This window comes from Cebus imitator, unplaced genomic scaffold (genome assembly GCF_001604975.1).
Source record: "Cebus imitator isolate Cc_AM_T3 unplaced genomic scaffold, Cebus_imitator-1.0 Scaffold166, whole genome shotgun sequence".
NCBI classification, from domain to species: Eukaryota; Metazoa; Chordata; class Mammalia; order Primates; family Cebidae; genus Cebus; species Cebus imitator.
In genome coordinates this window covers 4,254,628-4,278,069 of record NW_016107481.1, presented here as the reverse complement: position 1 = coordinate 4,278,069, position 23,442 = coordinate 4,254,628, and the positions used below count along the sequence as shown (strand labels likewise).

General features: G+C 47.6%; 1 protein-coding gene and 1 long non-coding RNA gene across 3 annotated transcripts in view; one reads left to right on the top strand and one right to left on the bottom strand.

The window, feature by feature from the left end:
- ABCA4 (ATP binding cassette subfamily A member 4) overlaps positions 1–23,442 on the top strand; it is a 129,201-nt gene that overhangs the window by 10,693 nt on the left and 95,066 nt on the right. For both annotated transcript variants that reach the window (XM_037744169.1, XM_017544208.2), the window contains exons 4-6: positions 1,944–2,083; positions 7,393–7,520; positions 11,940–12,137. In XM_037744169.1, coding sequence (XP_037600097.1) covers positions 1,944–2,083; positions 7,393–7,520; positions 11,940–12,137 — 466 coding nt within the window. The remainder of the gene's footprint in view (positions 1–1,943; positions 2,084–7,392; positions 7,521–11,939; positions 12,138–23,442) is intronic.
- LOC108315033 lies at positions 9,611–15,986 on the bottom strand. The gene is made up of 3 exons (XR_001829792.2): positions 15,843–15,986; positions 15,442–15,510; positions 9,611–9,802 (listed from the first exon to the last, which is right to left on the bottom strand). It is a non-coding gene; the product is annotated as an uncharacterized LOC108315033 (long non-coding RNA).

The window sequence follows — 23,442 nt, the reverse complement described above, 5'->3', positions numbered from 1 at the left end:
TTTACTTCTTGGGAGAAAAAGACAATTTCCAAATCCTATGTTGTAATTGCCATCTGCCCCCTGGAGTGGTGAGATCTTAGAATATGGCTTAAGCACAGCGGCCCTTTACTGTGGGCCTGAAGGCCAATCTGGAAAGCTGATGAAAACCAATGACCCTTCTCCCAAGAAAAACAGCCACACACCAAACATTACAGTGTACATCTGATTTCAGGGAATTGTGGATGCCAGTTTAATAGCCTCTGGTCTAGGGTCAAAATTCAAGTCCACTCCCACAGGAAGAGGGTTTACCTTTGGATTTCCCTTTCAGAGCATTGGGAGAACATGATGTGGACATATCTTAGAGACAGAGGCCTGGCGTGTGGACAGGGCCATCCCTTACCCACTGTGCTGACCTTAAGCACCACCTTGTGCAGCCCACACCTGAAGGCCACATGCAAGGGCCTGTTGGTGAGCAGGCTTTCCCCTACCTGTATAAACACTAGGCCAGGTGAAAACAGATATCTGATTACTTTAGTTTTTCCTTGGAGGAGCTCAGTATAATTCCTCTAGGAGAAGCCTGCTTTTAGACTAAAAAGAAAAAAAAGTCTGATAGATCAACCTAATGAGTGGAGGTGGCCTTCCCCACTGTGAACAAATTATGGCTGCTTGTGCTGTACAATGGCAGAGTTGAGTAGTTGTGACAGAGACTGTATGATCTGTAAGCCTGTAACTTTTATGTGTTTGTTGACCCCTGGATTACAGGATGATAGAAGAGGAAACATCTGTCTTCCTAGCAAAGTCAAGGAAGTAGCATTTAGCACTGCTCATATTGCTGCAAGCACTGCCTTGCAGTTTTAGTTTACAACTGCACTTTCAGCTTAAAAACACCTGCCCATCCAGAGAGATCCTGTGGGGTCACATGGTGGGATCAGGGAGGCCTGGAGACAGCTCAGTGCAGGCTGCATGGGGCTTTGGTGGGAATGGCCCTGGCAGTGTCTGTAGATGTTATTGGAGAAAACTGAGGGGTGGGAGTTGGAGAAGGGGGCTCCAGACTCTAGCTGTACTTGGCATTCGAATGCGGAAAGTTAGGTTTCATGTTTTGCACACACATTATGCATGAAATATTGGCTTATTAAAGGCTCTTTTGCTTGCAAGGCAGAGAAACCCACTCAAGCAATCTGAAACCCCAGAAGAAAATGTATGAATTAGATACTAGACCTTCTCACAGAGCCAAGGACAGCAAGGCAGGGCTCAGGAAGGGCAGGCTAAGACCTGGAGCGCTGTCAGGAGCTGCTTCCTCAACTCTCTTCCATCTGGGCCTGCAAGGCCTGGCCTCTGTATCCACTCCATTCACCTCTCTCCATGGACCAGTCTCCCCTGCTCCTCAACGCCTGGGCTGCCACTGCTCATGCAATTCACAGTACCACAGCCTGAGCAATCAGAAGCCCATCTCTGAACACCATCCAAATTCCTGGGAACAAATCAGGTTGGCCCAGCTTTATTCCCCTGTCCCATCAGCCTTGGCAGAGGTGTACATGTGCATGCAGGCATGTGTGTGTGCAGGGAGGTCCTTATGGATGAAGCATGGCGGTCAGAGCCTACCTGTGTGAATGCGCGGAAGGACAGGTTTCAGAGAATTGGGTGAAAACTGGAAAAAAACCTCCAGTAATATCTACCAATGCCATCCTGTTTAAGGCTTCTTTGGGCAGGAGACACACAGAGCATGGGATTGAGAGGCGACCAGGCACTGCCAAAACTGGGAGACTGAACAGATCACCCACCATCCCTATCTATTAGCCTCTATGTGCAAGGAAGTAAAATGGTCTCTTTCTCCTGCCTTGGCAGTACTGTAAGGATACTCAATGTAGTAGCTAGGTCAGGCACATAGTATCTTTAAAAATAGCATGAGATATTACTATTATAAAAATAGCCATTTCCTTATTAATGAGGCTTTGTCCTTACAGCTTGGCAAGGGTATATCGAGATTTTCAAGAACTCCTCATGAATGCACCAGAGAGCCAGCACCTTGGCCGTATTTGGACAGAGCTCCGCATCTTGTCCCAATTCATGGACACCCTCCGGACTCACCCGGAGAGAATTGCAGGTAAGCGGGACTCCAGAGCTCTCAAGCATCACTTGCCTCACCCATAGAGAGACGGAAGATATAGGAAAGAGCAGGGAGTTGTGGTGAAAAAGATACTAGCAGAGGCAGGAAGGGATGGGCTCTGGAGGCCGCTTGAGCATCACCTTGGTGAAGATGCTTCTTCCTCCACAGAAGCCTGGAAGGTAGAAAGTTGGGAAGGAAGGCAGGAAAGGTCTCATCCAGGTAAGTCTAGAGACAGAAAGAATGCTAAGAGAGATGGCGCTATGGGAAGTATGAGGCTAGGTCAAGGGCTAGAAGCAGGTGGAGAGGGGTTTGCAGAGTTTGGTAAAGGTATGGAGCAACCCTCACGGAGTTCTGGAGGGGGAGCTAACCAGGAACATGAAGAAGCATGGCCAGCTATCATTAAGGAGCCAGGGAGGTCACAGACCACGTGTTATCATGACATAAATATGCATAATTGCACTATTTCTCCCAGTAATATTCAGCATCCAGGCCCTGAGGCAGAGCAAGTGGAGAGTGGGTGATGCAGGGCTGAGGGTGTATAGGGAGGCACCACAGAAGGTCACCAGGCAGGGACTGGGCTACGTGCATCAGGTCTTGGGGGGGAGTGGAAATGGAGAGGCATGGGAATAAAAGTCTCAGTGGGTGCCATGAGCCTGTTAAGATGACTGAGAAAATGAACAAGATGAAAGGATTGATGGCTGTGGACAGAAAGTGAAATATGTGAATTCAATATTTCCAAGATGGTGGATGATGGCTGGCCCCACATGTGGTCATGGTGAAGTTGAGTGGAGGTGCAGGTGCATGGTGAGGGGAAGGAGGAAATGGGAGGCAAGGATGTTGGCCCCGTGTGGACACCATGGTTGTGCAGGAAGATGGCGGGAGCCAGGCACCAGAGTGGGAGAGCCACGTGGAGTCAGTAACAGTGAAGAGGAAGGATGGGGGGGCTCCCTCTACTGTGTCTTCCCTTCCAGGGGAAGAACAAGAAACAACCCAAGAATAATGAGTGTGAGTGGGTGTTGTGTGCTATTGCATGTGTAGTAGGTGCCTCTGCAATGGCTAGAGGGACTGGATATGGCAGCTGGAGCCCACTCAGGAGAGCAGAGGAAATGAGTGCTCGTGAGGAAGTAAAGCCCCCCCAGAAATCCAGGGGTTGTGGGTGGAGTGCGCCTTCTGAAAAAAGGCTGCTAGTCACGGGGAGATTGCTCAGGAACAGGGCTCAGAGGATGCCACAGCGGTCGTATGGGGCTTCCGGGAGATGTATGCTCCTAGGATTAGGGGGTTGACTTTAAGAATGACTTTAGAGGTTGACAGGAATGAGGAAGGGGTCACTAAGGGTCTATCAGGGGAATGAGAGAGGCTGTATCAATAGAACTCCTTCTGCTGCAGGTTTCAAACAAGAAATCTGGGAGAATGGTTGAAATCAGCCCTGGAGGCTCCTCCCTGTGCGTTTGGGCAGCTCCTTCAACATTCAGCTGATTTTCAGTGCCTCTTGTGAGCCAGGCACTGGGCTAGTCTCTGGGGGTGGAGAGATGACTCAGGAGAATGCCAGCCCTCGGAGGACTCACGGGGCAGACGTTGAGAGATGAGTGTGCAGAAAACGACCACAGCCACAGCGCGGGCGGGCCGGGTGGAGGGAAGTAGGGGATTCAGGAGCACAAGGGAGTCAACAGGGGAAACTTCTCTGAAGAGAATCTGATCCTCCTCCACCCAGCCACCTTCTGAAGCCTTCTCTTCCCATCTAAGCAAGGACAGGCCTATGACTAGATTGGTGCGTCAAGATGCTCAAGTACGTTCATTGTTTTGAAACGAGTAAAGCATAGACTTTGTGTAGTCACTGCTACAAACCGCACTACGAACACTGCATTCTTTGCTGCTCTGGATAGAAAATTAGTGAGCTCAAGTTTGAAGAACCTTATATGGTATGAGTACAATTACCATTTTAATAGTAAGAGACCGCCCTTCCCTTATGCACCAACCAGAAAGTGCTGTTTTTGCTAGTTTAAACAAGCAGATGCAGATGTGGGCTGGCCGGCTCCTGCGGGGCGACATACCTCATGCTTCCAGTGGGTTCCATGATGAGGCAGACATTTCACTTAAGTGTCTGATCATCACGTTGAGTCCTGCTAGGAGGAAGTATGAAGGAAGTAATTTCAAACCACAATTTCTCTGTGGTTTTACAACGTGTATATGAGAACCAAAATCACTGCTTCTTAACCCCAGAGCAGGACTGATTTTGAAGCGGCACGCAGGCGGTTCCCTCTGCAGGCTCAGCCTGCGGGAAGACGTCCCTACCAGGGCAAATCTAGAAACAAGGGCTCAGGAAAGGCCGGCCACGGCCCTGGGAACGGAAGCCAGATCCCTGACCTTAGAGGCTGAGGGGACTGGGGTCCGTCCCCAAGTCAGGGACACGGTCTCTGAAGAAACCCCAGGCCAGGGCCTGAAGGGTACTGCCGGGAGCACAGACTGTTCTACTCTGTGGAGAGTCAGGGGGCGCAGCTCGCCGCGAGCACGGACCCCTCAGGCCCGCGCTGCGGAAGAGCCCACCTTTGAAAGCGAGCGGGGGGGACGGGGACTGGTGGGGCGCGTGCTTCGGCACAGCCACCTGCGAAGGTGTACCGCTGGTTGACCCAGGCAGCGTTTTGCTTTCATGGCAAACCTGTAGTACTGCATTCTCAGCAGGGGAGGATTAATGGTAAAAGACTAGGCTTGGAGCCCCCGTCCCTCTCCCCCAAGCAAGCTCTGTGGTCTCTCAATCATCTTTAAAACGCCTTCTTCCCGGGAGCCTCCTGCACTCGCCTGGCTCCCCTCCCACCCCGACTCTCAGCTCCCGGGCCTCAGCAGCCCCCACCCGCCCTCCTCTAATCTTCCCAGAGAAGGGAACAAGAAGAACCACATTTTAAACAAAATGTGTTTTTCTTTCCTCAGACTCCCAGTTCACATTTCTCCCTCAGGAGTCTAGGGAAGCTTCTGTCTGGTATCGGCCTCCTCTTCGCCTGGGTCCCCGCCCTCTCAGGTGTACCAGGAGCCAGTGTGCTCCCCCTTGCCCCCAGGGCAAGGGCAGCCCTGTCACCTGGGAGGTCTGGTGTGCCAGGCCTGGGCAACATCGCTCCCAGCTTTTCTTGTTTTGCCCCTTCTCCTCACCGAGATATTTGTATGTAAGGTCAGGTGAGTTAAAGAATAACAGAGATAAACTTTCAAATGGGGTCCTGACTCTCGGGTCAAGACAACAGTTATTTACTGAATGCCTCTTTTCATTCAACAGACATTTATTGAGACTCTGATTGGACGTCAGTCTTTCATGCTGGGTGTCTGAGAGAGGTGACTACAAGGGCTTCCATCTGTGCACCCAGCATTGCTAGGTTCAATAAAAAGTATAATACAAGCAGGAGCCACAGCCCCCAACTCTCAAGAGACCTCCCATGTGTGTGCGTGCATATGTATGTGTGTGTGCATGTGTGCATGAGTGTGCATACGTGTGTGTGTGTGTATGCATGTGTGTGTTGGGGATGGTGTTGCTGGAGTGAGAGTGTATGAAAGAGTAATTGGGAAAAGAACAATGGAGCTGGCACCCAGGGACAGGAGGAAAAGCAGGAGGGCTGGGTTTGGAAGAGAGCCGGATTTGTTTTTGAAAAGGAGGGAAGACTAGAATAAAAGAGCAGCCCCTCTCAGAGCCCTCCTCCTCCCTTGGGGGCCTGTGTCCAGCTTTCCCCAAATTCCTTGGATTTTTTCTATGCAAAGGGGAATGACAGTGGGCCAAACTCTCAAGGCACTCATTACTGTGAGAGAGGCCACTGTGCCACTGTGTGGTTGAACTTCAGAACCAGCTTCCCCTGCCCTAGCTGCATGGACAGGCCTGTGGGGCTGACCCAAGATCCTTCCAGGGGAAACTAGCCGCAACATGAATCCTGACAAGGCCCTGTTGAGGGAAAGGCACAACCTGGAGATGAGCAGGATGGCTGTCCAGCACTTAGGGGCAGGCCTCTTGGCCACTTGGGGAAGGGAGAATTTGGAGAGGGAGAAGATGGGATGCTGTGGAATCGGGACCAGAAAGAATGGGGACATAAGATGGTTAAAGTTAGTTAGAGAAGAACTGGGAGAGAAACAGTCACCCAGGCCTCTGAAGAACTGAGGGTGAAGAGATTGGCATTTTCATGCACCCCAGTGCTTTCCCTTCATGTTGAAGTAAGTCCCTTCATAGAGATCAGGCCCATAAGACTCTTCTCTGGCCACAGCCTCATGAACTATAGCAGCAGCAGGGTTGAGGCTGAGCATTGGCCCTGGAAGATGGCAGAGAAGGAGGGTGCTTGTGTGAATCTCCCAAGAGGGGTAAGGATAATACTAAATTGATCATAATGAGCATTTATTGAGTGCTGTTTTCAGGCCTGGGAGCTAAGCACTTCACATTCCTCACTTCACGTCAACAATCCTGAGGTAGATGTGGAAAAGTACAGACACAGGGAGAGGTTCAATCACTTGCCCCAAGGTCACCTTAACTGTTAGGTGTTCTTTATGCCTCCTTATAAAGAAACGCTGCCTCCCACAGGTGTTGAGAGGAGCTGGAGGGACGGTGACTGGGGCTCATCAGGCAAGCCCAGGCAGTGTGCCTGGCTCTTTTCTTTCTACATGGAGCTTTTCTTGCCCTGAATGGCCCCATCTCATTTCTTCTAGTCCACGTCAGTGCCTTGAACATCTCAGCCCAAGCTGAGATGACAGAAACACCCAGAAGGGTCCTCTCCCCGTGACAACTGCATTGTGGGAAAAACATGTGTCTCCTCCAATTCTAGACCGGGGTTTTTCAACCTCAGCACTGCTGACACTTGGGGCCAGATAACTCTTTGTGTGGGGGAAGGAGGAGTGTCGGAGTGTCCTGGCCTTGCAGGATGTTTAGCAGCATCCTTGGCCTCTACCCACCAGCACCTCCCCAGTTGTGACACCCAGAAATGTCTTTCGATCTTGCCAGATCTTTCCAGGAGGATGAGATTGCCCTGCAGCTCCCCAGCCCCACCTTAATCAGAAGCACTGTCCTAGACCAACCCCACAAATCATCTGACACCCACACCTAGCCCTGGCTAACTTTTTCCACCTTCTTACTAAATTGGGCCCAGCTGCTTCAGCAGTCAATATTGTGACTGTGTTGGGGACAGCCCACTGGCAAGAGCCTCACCTCTAGGGGCTCCCAGAGACCCCAAGAACAGAGCTTTCCTCTGAGAGTCAAGTTAGAAGTGTTTCTAATCGACTCTAGCTGTTTTCCTGTTTGTGACCCATTCCCCCTTCAACACCCTGTTCTTTCTCTTATTCATATGTAGGAAGAGGAATACGGATAAGGGATATCCTGAAAGATGAAGAAACACTGTCACTATTTCTCATTAAAAACATTGGCCTCTCTGACTCAGTTGTCTACCTTCTGATCAACTCTCAAGTCCGTCCGGAGCAGGTAGGTGGATGTCACTGGCCGGTGGTCCCTGGAGGGGAGGGGGAAGCACCCAGCCTGAGAAAGGCAAAAAAAATGTTGGCTTTTTTCTTTTTATTCCTTGTGTTCACATTCAGAATCCATCACTTAATGCCCTGTATTTAGAAAAATACCAGGCGCGGGGGAGGGTCACTTGAGATCATGATCATTTTCATCACAGGACTCAAGGCTGCACACGTCCTGGCAACCTTAAAACATCTCAGGTTTTTATACCTGGAAGGAATCTTAGAGATCATGGGGCGCAACCTCCTCTTTACAGATGAAGAAACAGAAGTCTATTCATTTATTAATCAAATATTTAGGGACAGTTGTAGGTACTAGAGTACAGTGTGAACCAGACAGGCAAAACCCCAGGCCAGGAAGTTTCCATTCCATTGGGGCCATAGGCGATGCTCATGTAGACAGAGGCTCCACAGTGTGTCTCCTGGCTGTGATTGGTGCTGCAAGGACAATCCGGCAGGGTCGGGGGTTAGAGAGGGACGGAGGGGCCAGTTTAAGGGGGATGCTCAGTATTTGAGTAGAGTTGTCTGTCAGCCACACAATAACTGAGAGGAGTTCCAGGCTGCGAAGCCATCAGTGCACCATCAACAACAGAAGGTGGCAAGTGCTTAGGTGGCATCTCGAGGCTACAGAACCTGAGACCCTGCAGAAGAGCCCACCTCTGCTTTCCTTGACCGCTTCCTTCTTAGCACCAGGCAAACTCCTTCTTCTATCCCTTGGCACATTTCTGATCTGTGTATATGCCTCCAATTTATCTCACGTCTTTTTAGTTAAAATCGCCTGTATTTATGCAGAGCATTCTTACCACTAACTCATGACTTGAACATCTCTTAGCTCCCTTATTCCTCACAACGATCCTGAGATGGGTCCAACAGAGAAGGAGACTTCGGCATCTGGTAATGGGGTGATTTGTGCGCAGTTACAGGGCTGGAAATTATCAGAGCCAGATAGAATCCAGATACTCTCAATCCTAATCCAGCGTTTCTTACTCCAGGCCAGTGGCTTTCAAAGCCCAGGGGCCAGCAGGGTCAGCAACACCTGGGGACTGGTTAGGAATGCAAATCCTTAGGCCCCACTCCAGGTGAACTGAGTCCAAAGTCTTGGGGTAAGGCCCAGCAATCTGTGCTTAACAAGCCCTCCAGGTGATTCTGCAGGTTCAGGTATGAGAGCTGCAGCTGTCCTCTGGGCCTTCTGGGCTTCCCGCCCAGCTTCTTTAGTGTGATAAACACAGCGAGAATGCAAGATGTGTAGCAGCTGATATCCCAGACACCCTCCCGACTCCCTCCTGGCTGGGTCTGCTCCTCCTCCAGACTCTAAGAGAGAACGAGACATAAACAGAACTTCAGAGCCTGTTTCAACCCTGAGATCAAGGTCTGCACAGGGTGCTGTCTGAGTCCAGAGGAGTGAGGGACTCCACCCCACCTGGTCAGCACTGGCTCCTGGAAGCAGGTTCTCACACTGGTTCCCTGCACAGCAAAGGAGCCCATACCTGCTTTTCTGGCTTCTCTGACCCTGAGATTTTCACCGAAACTAGACAAGGGGAACCGAGGGTCAGCCTAGAAGCAGTGTGAGCTTGGCACCTGCAGTGCCCAGGCCCCGGGGCTGTGCAGTTCCGGCCAGGCCCTGTTTAGCTTCCCCTCCCACACCCACTGTGGGGGTGCTATTGGCACTGACGGATCATTTTCCCCTTTGCTTTCTCTTCAGCTCATAATACTCAAGTCCTGACAATGCCTGTGATGACTTCCAGTTAGTAATAAAAGGGATGGTGATAAGGGCAGGAATTTTGGGGAAATTTCTTTCCAGTTCCTTACAAACGTGACATTTGGATCTCTAACACTGTGCTTCTGGCGTCAGGGCTGAGGCCTTTCATGTCGGAGGATGCAGGCCGGGGTCACCAGATTGTGCCTTTATTTCATGCTGCTGGCTCCAATGAGCTGAATACTCCCCTGATTAGCAAACTCTGAGCCATCTGCATTTCGCAGATGCACGTTCCAGATGACCCAGCCCTCCCTGCCCACTTCCCGGGATGCTTTGCTTCGTGGGCTCACCTGTCTTCTAGCTCCTGGAGGTATGCCCACCTCCACCTCGCTCTGGGGCTTCTTATGAGCACTGTCCCCAGAATTGTCCATCATGATGGCAACATTCTTTCTGGGCACTGTTCAACATGGGAGCTCGCCTCTTTGTCGTTGCTCATGGTCGTTGAACATCGGGACTGGATACCCCTCCTGGTCCTTCCTGCCTGGGGTCTGAGCACAGTTCAGAAGGGACCTCATCATCCCCTCTCTCTAGGGAATTATTATGAGATGACAGGGGCACAGATCTCTGGCTCACCCCTTACCCCACCCCCGCCCCCAGCCCAGTGAACTCCTGGACATGCTTCAAGGCCCAGCTCAGATGTTGCCTCCTCAGTGAAATTACTTATAAACCTACCCTTCTTTGTCCCACTTTTTCCCTCTTTCCTACTCACTGAAGAGCTAACAAGTGATGGTTAAGCTCTGGGTTCAAATCTCACAAGACTACACACTTAGCTGTGTGACTCAGACAAGTTAATTAACCACTGTGCCTCTCGTTTCCTCATTTGTAAAATGGAAATAGTAAAAGTGCCTAACACCCGTAGCAGTGTGGAAGTTAAAAAAATAATATATGTGAACTCTTGGAACAGTGCCTCACACATAGTAAACACTCAATAAATATTAGCTGCTTTTAGTAGCTATTCTTAACACGCTCTCTTCTATGCTCTGGTTTCACTATGTCTAATCTCGCACCTACTGCTATTTAAATGCCTGTATTTCCAGCTAGCTAGTGAGCCCTTGGGGGGCAGGAAATTGGCCTTACTCTTCTCTGTGTCCCCAGTCACTATCCTATTCCCTGCAGAATGGGAAGTCGGTGATGGGCATTGAATAAATGAGGGAGGGAAGGACCCAGGGACCTCCATGGTGTCCCAGCCTTCCCTGAACTGCTTCGTAGCTTTCCAAGTCACCTCACCCCTCCTCCATCAATTTCTCCTCTGGATCACGCGGGGCTTGGACAAAATGAGCTTGTTGATTCCTTCCAACCCAAAATGTCTTAGACTCTGGGGTTAGAGGTGAGGGTGAAGCTTTTCCCTGGAGAAAAGATGTGAGATGTGGGTAAAATGGGAAGGCTCTGTTGGAATGCACACCAGTTATGGGCCCCTGATATTGAAAGTGTTCTCAGCGACTCATGGTCAGCTGTGACCTGTGCCTCATGTGGGAACCAGGTTGTCATGTGTAGTCCGAGCAGTTTCCATGCAGAAAGTGGCAGAGCTCAGGCCTGTTCTGCCCTGCCCCAGAAACCCGTGTCATTAGAAGTCATAGGAGACTGTGGTGCCTCGGAAATCTCATGAGTTTTCCTATGGTACTCAGGGTCTGTCCATGCTATGGGAGTCCAGGAATCCAGAAGCCAGTTAAGGTGCTGGGTGGCCAAGGGTTCCTGGTCAACGTGCAGGCCTCTCCCTTGCCACCTTATCCTCAAGAGGCCATTATGAGGATTATGCTTCAAGAACCACTATCCTTGAGTTCCCTAGGAGCTGTAGAATGTATGCTATGCAGGGCTTAGGGTCTCCAGATAAAATAGATGCAGGGTGTCTAAATAAATTTGAATTTCAGATAAATAATTTTTTCAAATAATTATGTTCTATGTGGACCCTACTTGGGACATATTTGTACTAAAAATTCATTTATCTGAAATTCAAATTTAACTGGGCATCTGGTACTTTTCTTTGCAAGAGTAAATTTGTTCTAGCTACTCCTCACCATCACCTTCAGAGAGGAAGCTTGGTGATCTGGTAACATCATGCTGTAAGAAGGGGGTCCTTTGAATTGTAAATGGCACGCTGATAAGGTAGGCATGGGGATCCTACTGGTTTCCTATTGCTGCTATAACAAATTACCACAACTTAGTGACTTTGAACAACACAGAAAGATGCATTATCTTATGGTTCTGGAGGTCACAAGTCTAAAAGTTAGGGTATCAGCAGGACTGCATTCTTTACTGGGGAGTTCTAGAGGAAAATCCATTTTCCTGCCTCCTTGAGCCTCTGGAGTCACTCCACATTCCTTGGCTAGTGGTCTCCTTCCATCTCCAAGGCCAGTAGGGGTGTATCAAGTCATTCTCAAATCACATGACTGTTTCTTCTGCCTCCCTCTTCCACATTTAAGGGACCCTCATGATTACACAGGGTCCCACCTAGAAAAGCCACAATAATCTCCTTATTTTAAAATCAGCTAAATAGTGGCTTTAATCCCATCTGCGATCTTAATTCCTGTCGCCATGTAACATAAGGTATTCCCGGGTTCTGTGGGTTAGGACATGGTGTCTTTCCTACCACAGGGCAGTTTCTAGTGTTGCCTCTGCTCCCTACAGTTTGCTCACGGAGTCCCGGACCTGGCGCTGAAGGACATCGCCTGCAGTGAGGCCCTCCTGGAACACTTCATCATCTTCAGCCAGCGACGGGGGGCACAGACTGTGCGCTATGCCTTGTGCTCCCTCTCCCAGGGCACCCTACAGTGGATAGAAGACACGCTATATGCCAATGTGGACTTCTTCAAGCTCTTCCACGTGGTAAGGGAGGGGCTTGGCTGCTTGCCCACTGGAAGGTGATTCCTGGGGCAGCAGAGCCTCACAAATTGACCTTGGGGAGAACGTGAGCCTGGTGTTCCAGACAATCCTTGCAGAAGCTCCAGACTCCCAGGGCTCAATCACAATTGATAGTGCTTCTAAAACAGTGGCCCAGGGGCCCAGAAGTCACTGTGAGGTTCCCCATTAGGTATGTGGCTATGGCATGTTTGTGCCCATTACAAATGTGGGGAAGTCCCCTTCACCTCCTCTAGCAGAGTGCCAAAGGAAGGAGGCCTGGTTTGACTCCCTGCCCTGCCATTTCCTAGCCAGGTGATTGTGCTAAGATATTTAACCTTTTCTGGTCCAAGTACTCATCTATAAAACAAATATAATACTTTATAGAGTGATAGGAATGATACAAAAAAAGTTTATGCAAAGCATTTCATAAATTTTCATAAACGAAGGCCCCATGCTCCTTCCTCTAGAACTGGTCTCAACCTCAAAGGTTGATGTTTCTAGAGAGAAAAAATGACAGAGTAGTCTCAAAATTTGGAAAGCCCTGATCTAGCTCAACCCTCTGTTCCAGAACTGCATCCCAGAAAGACTGCTTGGGACCTAATAATATCTCCTCTTTTGCCGGAAGGATAAGATGAGAAGGAATTAGATAAAGGAGTTGTAGAGCAGAGGTTCTCACACTGCAAAGTGCATAAAAACCATTAGATAAGTTGGTAAAAAATGCAAGTTCTAAATCCCCACTCCCAATCACTCTGATTCAGAAGAACCAGGTCAGCCCAGAAGCTATCCTGTTACATCAGGTGATTCTAATAAAGAACATTGTAGGCCATACTTTCAGAAACACTCAAAATTAGAATCCTTCAGAGAAGGTGGCATAAATAATATTTCTAGCATGGAATTAGGTTTTTTTCTGTTGCATACATTTTAATTTCTAGAACTGTGTTGTAGGGAATGTCATCACTAAGAACTTGACTGAGGAATCACGTTTTGTCTGTTTTATGACTGCTCTCTCTCAAGTCCCAGCAAACCCACCCTCAGCTTGTCTTAAAAAGAAAGCCAAAGGTTTTTTAAAATGAAGCAAAATAAAACAAGACCCTGCAGTTTCTGGCAGAGTCCACACTTAATCCCTTTCAATGTGTGACTTTCCTTGAAAAGTTACTCTGCAATTTTCCCAGCTCATCGGGGTGGAGCCCCAGAGCGAGTATGAAGGGTCAGGGCCTAGGGATGCCACCATCAGTGAGAGCCCAGGACTCCGAAAAGGTCTCTTGGCTCCCCACACTGTAGGAAGAATAAGAAGCCATGTAGTCCAAGTGTCTCTATCCAGTTTCAAAAAGAACCTGATTTTAGACACACTCCTGACTTGTTTTCAGAATCAGACAGAAGAGGGAGACAACAAAGGTCCCTTATTCCAGGCGGCTGAATACAAGCACAGCGAGGAGTCCAACGCTCATGTTTGCAGAGCTGCAGAGGCTCCCTGTCAGGTGTCCAGGGCCTGCGTGCTCTGCAGAATGGGCAGAAGGAACGAAGTGCACCTGGGCTTTGCAGGCAGGGCCCAGCTGCCCAGGTTCGTGCCATCCTCTTGTCACTGTGAAGGGAGCAGGGTCATCCTTCTATTCTTGAAGCACATTGGCCAGCAGTATAGGTAAATTTACCTCCCAGGGCATGACCATTGATTCTGAGATGTCAGTCCCAGAGATAGCAGGGTAAATGGGCACCTGGGTAAAACTTTCCATCAGAGACTAGAACCAAAACTCAGGACACTGGCTTCCAAATGTTTATCAGAAAGTCTTTACTTATGCCTTCACACACTGCCTTGGCAAATGCTAACATTCAGAAACCCTGGGTTACCGTGACCATCGCCCTTGCAGACCTCAGCTGGATTCTGAAGCTTCCTTTCTCGAGGCACTCAAACCTGTGTCGGGCACCTGTGAAGGGCCGAGCATTGTGCTGAGGCCAAGGCTCCAGCTGTGAACCTTCCACCCTCACCAAACTCACAGCCAGACCAGAGACAAGCAAACAGGACATTTCCCAGCAGTGCCACTTAGAAAGGCCAACACCAGCAGCATTTGTCCCCTGGAACAGTGGTGTTTAAAAGCTTCCCCAGTGATTCAGTGTGTCCTACAAATGCCTGGCCCCTCCCCCAGAGACTCTGAGTCACCTGGCCTAGGGTACAGCCTTGAATTCACTGTTTTAAAAAGCTTCCCAGATAAGTCCAATGTCCAGCCAAGGTTGAGAATCACTGACCTAGAACATAAGAGTTTGATTTACAACCTCAATTTCTATAGACCATGCATAATAATAATAATAGTACCCCACATGCCTCTGAGGCTCCAAAGAACTTTCATTTGATTACCCATGACACAACGGTGGTGTGGAGATGCTCTCTCTCCTGTTCTCTTAACAAAGCTGGTAAGCCACAGAGCCTGCAGTGGACCTGAGACTGCTAGGAGGAGAAAGCCCTGGTGGGAGCCGGCTCAGCCTCAGAACACCACCCCTACCTGCTCTCCCCTCACTCTTGCTTCTGTCTCTGTGGGGGAAGACCCAACCGAAACAGGACACATCTAGTCTTCTGGTGTCTTTAAAATGTACTTTTCCGTTTGACAAGTGGATTACACTAAAAAAATTAAAATTTACTAAAAAAAAAAAAAAAAACCTGAAAGAAATTGCAGGCATTAAAATGGGACTTTGCCTTTGTTGCTCCTGGGCCCATCCTATTTGTGTTTTTAGAAAAACAAGCCTGAGGCAGGCCCAGAAAGGCTCAGGGCAGACCCTCCGACCCTCTGAGAGGAGCATCAGGCAGGCAGGAGCTGCTCCGGGAGGGGGAAGGGGCCCCATGGGGACGAGGCTGTTATTGCAGCTGGTTGGCGTGCAGCCACACTTAGATGCAGTGCGGGAATGCTGGGCCTTCTGTTCTGGGCTCTTATACGCACGTAAGCCAGTGTATAAATAATGTTTTTTAAGCCAGTGTATAAATAATGTTTTATTTAATGCCAAATGAGTTTTCATTAGCAAGAAAAGAGAGAAAATCTCAGTAAACCACTGTGATGGCACCTGCCCCTTCTGAGTAAAGGGCTGGGGTGTGGGTGCAATCTCTGAGACATGGGAACCTGTGGAGCCTAGAGAATCGGAAGGGGGAGCACTGGGGTTAGCACCGACTGAGACCAGCTGTGTTTTTTCTCGGTTTCTTGGAGATCAGAAGTGAGTGTTGTCATCTTCAAACAATCCAAAGGCAGTACCCATGGCCTTACTCCATCCCTCCCACACCATCCCACCCATCCCTGAATATACTCACACGCTCATTTGCACACTATTGCCATGCTCACTTGCAAGTACGCACACACAGATTGGTGACCTAGGTGGGCTGGGAGAGAAACAAGAGCCAGGTGACTGGATTTTCTCCAAGGAAACTTATTAATAGCCTCTCTTGGTTTCACCTGAAGGAGCTTGTCTTCATCTGCGGCCTTTACAGGCTTAAACGCCCCAGGCTTGAAACCCAGAAGCTCAGACCTGGGCTCAAGGTATCATTAGTGCCAACACTACCTAAAATGTTTTGCACCTCATAAAAAATGGTGTGTCAGTTTCGGGTGAGAGGTTGGGAGGCTTCCTATCTGATTTGACCCAAGGCATGCATGCCCCTCCTCCTCCTCCTCCCACTCTTTCCCTTCCTCCCCTTCTTCCCCCTCTTCCCCCTACCATCCTTCCTGTTTTCTCTCCAACTCTGGCGCACAACTTTGAAATCTTGCTGAGAAGCAAATCTGTCCCTTTTGCTTTGAATGTTTATTTGTGGAAGTTCAGCAGGGGAACCGAGGTGGGTGCCAAGACCTGCCATGCTGCTGGGAAGTCTGAGTTTCCCTCCCTTCCCCCGCTAAATGCGTGTTAATAGAGAAAATTCGGCCTCCTCGGCATTTGGGCTCATAGTTTTCCCCTTTGAAAATGCTTCCAGTGTGGCGTGATTCAGCTTTCTTTTCTAGTCCCCAGCCACAGCTCTGTTGCCATTTTTACTTTTCTGATTGCATTTTATCCATGTTTCTTTGACTACGGGGTGGCTGGGCATTGAGTTCATTGAGTTCCAGGGAGAAAAGGGCCCAGACTTGGGGTTCCAACTACATGCGCCTATCAACATCCTGCTTGGTTCCTGGCTCTGCTCCCTGAATTCCTGAGTCACTGGGGAGAGGCGTGGGTGGACTGCCCCCTACCCAGTGAGAGCCGCCACAGTTCCTGCTCTCCTGGATCATTCGCTGCAGTTTGTTAAATTTCAACTATGCATTCCAATTTTCAGATGGATATTGCTGCACCAAGTGTCTGGGAAAGCCCCCACATCTATAGGATTTTACAGTGAGGTCCCACTAATTAATGACTTGACTTCATGACTTCCTCTTTCTTCCCGATTTCTCCCACTTCTCCCACTTCTCCGTGGAGGTTATGGGAGGGGAGAAGAAAAAGGAGTGATGCCCGAGTGCCAATTCCGGGGAACAGCAGGGCTGTTGGGAGGAAACAAAACAGAAAGGTTTTTTTGGTTTGTTTTTTGGGGGGTTTATGAAAATACTCAAGCCACAGCAAGTATATTTGACTTACAGCATTAGTATTTTTTTCTGCCTGCATCTACAAAAATATGTACCTATTACAATCAAAATATCCTCTGGGTGAATGGATTTCAACAAAGAAGAAATAAAAATGAAATAGAAAAGAGGCCCCTTCGGGCACATTGAGCCTACTGGCTCAATTGTCCCTTGCCTGCCTTGATGTCTTTTCAGCTCCAGACAGGCAGTAGGCCAGGGCTTATTTTCATGACAGATCAGATGTTGCTTTTATGGATTTACAAAGAAAGAAATACTGAAAGGTCAAAACTGAAGTCACTTAGGACAAGAGCAGGCCCCTGGGAAGGCTGCCATTTAGGATAATGAGTCCTGAGGTCCTGGCCTTTGTTCAGTAAATATGCATTGGACACCTACAATGTGTGCACCAACGTGTGAGGCGTCAGGTTCTCTCCAGGGTCAGTTGGTTTTAGGAAGGATTTTGGCTTTTGATATGTTTTATTTCTACAGAATGGTAGCTATTAACCTTTCTTATGAATTAGGATTACCTTCCAGAATCTGACTACAGCTCTAGGCCTATTCCCTAGAGAAGCCTAAATTCACACAGACATACAGGGTGGTGCTCATGGAGCAGCTGAAGCCAGACCCCAGGTTAATAGCCTTCACATTAAAATTTTTATCTACCTACCACTAATATGCATCCTTTACTAAGAGGTCTTAATAGACACAGATTCTTTCTTAACTCTGTTTATGAAGTAATCAGCATCCTTCCTGCCCCTGATTCAGGATCCAACGGCATGAGGACCATAGGCCTGGGCAGTCACTGGGGCACACAGGCATCTCCTAGTGGCTAAGAGACTGGGCCCCAGCTCTGCGTTGGCTCCTAACTTGCTGCCATTGAAAGGAAATCTCAGCCTCCCCATCTGTAAAATTGAGAAAATAAGACTTGTTCTACATATCTCATGGAATAGTAGTAAAATGTACATTAGAGAAGAGATGGAAAAACACTTTGAACAAAAAGCATTCTGCTCTTACCAAAGCAAGAACACAGCCTCTTTTGAGAGGCCTTTTGCTCCTCATTTCTCCTTCAGACCCCCCAGACTAGGAGGAGGTCTGTCTCACAGAGTGACCTTTTGGCTGCCCCTAGATTCCAAGCTCAGTTTTGCTTTCATTAACCACAGATACTGGGACAGACAGAAAAAGACCTAGTTTCTGTTGAGCCAAAGAGAGTCCCATAACTTGTCTGTTCACATACCCAAGAGCCCACCCTCTAGTTCAGACACTCAGTTCCCTCCCGTTCTGGGAGACAGCATGTCTCTGTGACCTCCTAGTAGAGACAGTTTGGCAAGTCCCCCACCCCCTCAGTGACTGAGTCTGAATTCTCCCCTCATGACGCATTTCCTAGCACTCAGGGTGTCCCCTCCTTGTTGCCCCCTCACCACTGAAGCCGGCTTCCTCCCTTTTCATTTGATGCTTAACAACTGTCAGGTTTCAAGAAACATGCTTCAAATCCACATTCTCCCAGTTGCCTAGCAACAACTTCCCTCCCGGATAAATGTGGGTTTCCTGTAGCTCAGCCCAGGACTGAACACAGCAGCACACACTTCTATCCACTGCTTCAACTACTTTTCACCTCTGCTCTGTGTGCCTTCAAGACAGTAGCTCATTCCTGCCCTCAGAACCTTCAATGGCTCCCAGAGGCCATGTCTGTCCCCCAAAGACAGGTTTAACCTGAGCCTACTTATTTACCCTTGTGTTAGGTATGTCTGCAACTTAGAAATTAATACTGTTTCCTGATGGTCTTCTTTGAATCACAGAAAGTAAAACAATAAAACATTCAACACCTAAGATGTTTCATGTGCTGGTAGAGTGACATCTGTTTGATTAACACATTTGATCCAAAGTACCAGAAATACAAGACTTTTTAGGAGATATGTTCTGTTCTACCTAAAGAAAAAAATATTACATAGTCCCAAAGGAGAAACATGGTTTTGATCCCTGACAACCCAAACAGAGGCCTTTTAGGGCCAGAATCTTCTTGGCTGCTGCCTAGGACCTTCTATCAATTTCTTAAGCACAGAATTAAGTCTTAAGGGCCCCTTAGACCAATCTCAGTTAATAGAGACAGATTCCTTCACAGCCTTATCTGTGTATCCAATCTTCCTGAACAGGTCTAGTCTGACCTTGAACTTGGGTTGTCAGTGCTTAGTCAGTTGTGACGTATGTGATATGGAAGAGTTATGTGTTACTTGGGAAATTAAGAGAACTTGTTTGGCATAGGAAGTATGTGTGTGTGTGTGTGTGTGTGTGTGTGTGTGTGTGTGTGTGTGTGTGTGATGATGTTTGCCATTTTGATATGTGACCTTTTTTCCAGAAATATTTTCACAGTTCCATTACAACTAAATTTGCAGACTCTTCCAGTTCCTTGGTAGAAACAATTCATGTGAATTTGAATAGATAATGGGGAAGGGGGAACCAAAAGAAGAGGAGAGCCTTCGGAAAGTTATTTATAATTTATGGCATCCTCAGTCAGGCAATTTTGAACAGGCACATATGGAGGGCTCCCTTGGGATTAGACAGTGTTCAGAGATGTAAGGTGTGAGGACCAGACCCTCGTCATTTACCACTCCCACTAAAAAGAGCTGAGAAGGAAATTGCAGCTGTAGCACCAGGCACATAGCTGGAGCTTAGTAACTGTTTGGTGAATGAATATTACTAAATTGTTAACAAGACGGAAAAAGTATTAACCACACAGAAATGCATCTCAAGCTATTGTTTCTCTGTTCCCTTTCCCCTAAATTCCTGGTCTTGCTCTTGTCTGGCTATCTCTCTAGTCACTCCCTCTTGCTGATTCTCCTCACGTTTCTTTCTCCACCTGGAATTCCTGGGCCCTCCCCTTCTACTCATAGATACAGTCATCACTCTCACAGTCATCAACTTGTCTCTTTACAAACCTCAGCTCAAGTGTCACTTCCCCATCCACAGATGAAACTGACTGCTCCCTCCCTGTAAGTCACCCTGATGCCTGGTAAATACATCCCTCACGGAAACTAAAACCTTAATAGACACTGTCTCTTTCCTACTCTTTTATAGTTTATTTACTCATTAATTACCGCAATACATATTATTGAGTACCTACTGTGTACTATGCCCTGAAGATAAAAGACAAACAAAACCTCTTTCTATGCTTAATGAGCTTACAGTCTAGTGGAGAGATAGATACATTAAAAAATAACAGCAAACTAAAATAAAAGTATAAATAAATGCACTGAGAATGACAGGAATAGCTAGGAGGGGCATCTAACCCATGGGGAAGGAAAGCTGGAAGAGCATGGTGATAGAGGAAGAAGGCTTTCTAGAGAAGGTGAGGTGGTTTCAAATGAGTTGACTCTGGTCAGTAGGGGTAAAGTGAGAATAGGGTAAGATGGGGTAGGTTGGTCATTTTGATCTGTTAGTCCCAAAGTGATAGGATTAGTGGCTAAGGACTGCAGGCTTTGTAGAAGCCTACAAAAATATTTGAGATTTGAAGTTTAGAAAAAAATGACTCCAAAGAAAAAGAAAAAACTTAGAATTATAATGAATGAATATTGAATGTTTAAGGAAGGTAATGTTATTCAACTTCATTGTTAAATTTAGTTATAACAGGCCCTCCAGTTTCATTGAACACTGTTTCATTATAACATTGATGAGAGAAAACAAAGCTGATTCCTGGCTGGGGCCACTGTCAGTGCTGGGTTTGCACATCCTCTGCATGTCTGCTTAGGTTAGCTCCAGGTACTCCTGTTCCCCCGCATCCCAAAGATGTGCCCATTGGGGAAATGTCCCAGCGTGAGTGAGTGTGGCTGTGGCAGTGAGTGTCCCTGCCATGGGATGGTGTCCTGTCCAGGTTAGATTCCCACCTTGTGCCCTGAGCTGCTGGGATGGGATCCAGCCACCCATGACTCTGAACTGAAGTAATTGGGTAAATAATTATCTTACTTTTTAATCAATCTTTTAAAATGTTTGTATAGTTTACATTTATTTCTGTGTTTAATATTAGACATATTTTAGTCTTTATTTTGAGGTTTGGTGATTTATTTTAACCAGAAACAAGCCATAGAAACTTAATTTTGGGCAAAGTGTGGTGGCTCACCCCCGTAATCTCAACATTTTGGGAGGCCGAGGCAGATGGATCACTTGAGCTCCAGAGTTTGAGACCAGCCTGGTCAACATGGTGAAACGCTGTCTCTACCAAAAATACAAAAATTAGCTGGGTGTGGTGGTGTACGCCTATAGTCCTAGCTACTTGGGAGGCTGAGGCAGGAGAATCACTTGAAGCCAGGAGGTGGAGAAGTGAGCAGAGATTGCACCACTGCACTCCAGCCTGGGCAACAGGGCAAGATTTCATCTCAAAGAAAAAGAAAAGAAATTTAATTCTGGTTTATATCAATTAGCCTGTGGTAAAATTGGTTTCATTATAGCCGTTTCACTTAGTTTCAGTTTCCCATAACCTATCAGTGAATTGAGTACTGTATTCATAAAATGTTAAATTCCAAGGCTTGTGTACAGTTCAGGTTTTTCCACTTTACAAACATTTTTAAGTATTCACAATGATTGCTGAAAAATTATACCAGATAATTCATTAAATAAGTTGTTCAAAGTCAAATAATTTCAAAAGTAAAAATTAAGACTTTAAAAATAGTATACCCATGTAGACATAGATCTACAGACAGAGAGAGAGATGAATAGATATGGACACAGAGGCTTTCTAGTGTGTTCATGTGATATGGGATGGAGTTTCAAGATCAGAGTGTGCCTGGGGCCTACGGAAGTAAAGGAGAGGGGATGGAGAGAAGATTGTCCACCTGGCCATGGGCAATCTCCCACCCACAGTCAAGTGAGGAAGCTAGACACCAAATTCAGAAAGAAGAGGAAATAATCAAAACTAATGGGAACTTGTGACTGATTTACTTATGCCCAGTCTCCCTGGAAACATGAACATGACTGTTCCTTAGTTTGTGCCTCTAGGCTCCTAGCCCCTCTTAGGTGCCCTCCTATTATCTAGGACCTGGTTGCTTTTTCTCTGCACAGCTTCTTTGGATTTCAGTCTTTGATGCCAGTTTCCTCCTAAAGTAGCCTTTCAGATGTCCCTTGGTTACCCTCTGTAATCTAAGGGCTTACCCTACCCCACACTCATTCCCAGTACCAGCTTCTGGATCTGCAGGCTAGAGATTTAGGCAATGGGATGGGAAGAACCAGTGATGACTCCCAGACAGAAAGTGGTGCCAGCAACAGAAAGGACACACAGGCACAGAAGTTGGTTTGGGCTAGGATGATGTGGTCAGTTCAGGACATGTTGGATAGGCAGATGTCAAGCAGACAGTTGGATATGTAAGTCTGAAGCTCTGGGGAGAGGTCTGGGTTGGAGGTACAGATTTAGAAGTCATCAACAGAAAGGTAGCAGATTAAATGATAAAGGAAATAAGGCTATACAGGGAATGTGCAGCGCTCAGGAGCAAAGGAGGCCCTTGGGAACCTCAGCACTACAGGGGAAGGTAGAGGCACAGTCGCTGGTGGGAAATGCAGAGAAGTAGCAAAGCAAACCAGGCAAAAGCAGTGTCACAGATGACCAGGGACATGATTATAAATGTTTAGAAAAGCAGAGAGGTCTGAAAAGACAAAAACCAAAAATGTCCATTAGACTTAAAAGCAGGAGAAAACTGGGAGATTCTTGCTAAAGCATCTTAGTAGGATGGTGAGGGTGGAAGCCAGGGATGTGTTGGTGAGAAAGTGAAGTCACTGAATATGAACTATGCTTAAAAGAATGTGGGAATGAAGGGTGGAGGAGAGAAGTTGGACTGTAGCTAGGGAGGCATAAGGGGTCAGAGGTTAATTCCTTCTCTCCTATGGGAGAATCTTGGGTGTATACACAGCATGACAACAGTGATGGGAGGGCTGGTGATGCCTCAGGGAAATTCTTGACAGTAAATCCCATGAAGGGAGGACTTTGTTTCATTCATTAACATGTCCCCAGCACCTGACACAATGGCAGACACTCAATACATATTTGTCAAATGTGGCATTCCATCATTTAGAAACTGCACCTGGCTGTGAGTAACAAAAGTCAGAGAAGCAGTGGGTTTCATTTTCCTCCCCATGCAGAGTCTGGTACTGGGTCTTCCAAGAAGGGTTTGGAGCACCACAGGTTTCCTCAAGACCCCAGGCTGCTCTGCATTTTCCTCCATCATCCCCAGCACATGCTCATCATCTGGTGACCTCAAGATGCCTGTGCCGACTCCCCCAGCCCATTCATGTTGCAGGCAGGGGCCAGGCAAAGGGCAGAGGGGCCTACTTCAAGACTGTTCCCAGAAACCTCAGCCTGTGACTTCTCCTGGTGTCTTTTTGGTTAGAATTGTGCCATAGGCTCACTCTGTATCCATAGGAGGCTGGGCCAGGCATTATTACTTTTAGCAAAATTACATAGATAAGCATCAATCTTTGTCACTGTGACAGAACTAGTCAATCAGTACCAGGCAAGGTTAATGGAATCAGTTGGTATGTGCATATTCTTGTGGTCGGTCTTTCTTTCTTTCTTTGTTTCTTTCTTTCTTTCTCTTTCTTTCTTTGTTTCTTTCTTTGTTTCTTTCTTTCTCTCTCTCTCTCTCTCTTTCCTTCCTTCCTTTCCTTCCTTTCCTTCCTTCCTTCCTCCCTCCCTCCCTCCCTCCTTTCTTCCTTCCTTTCTTTCTCTTTCTTTCTTTCTTTCTTTCTTTCTTTCTTTC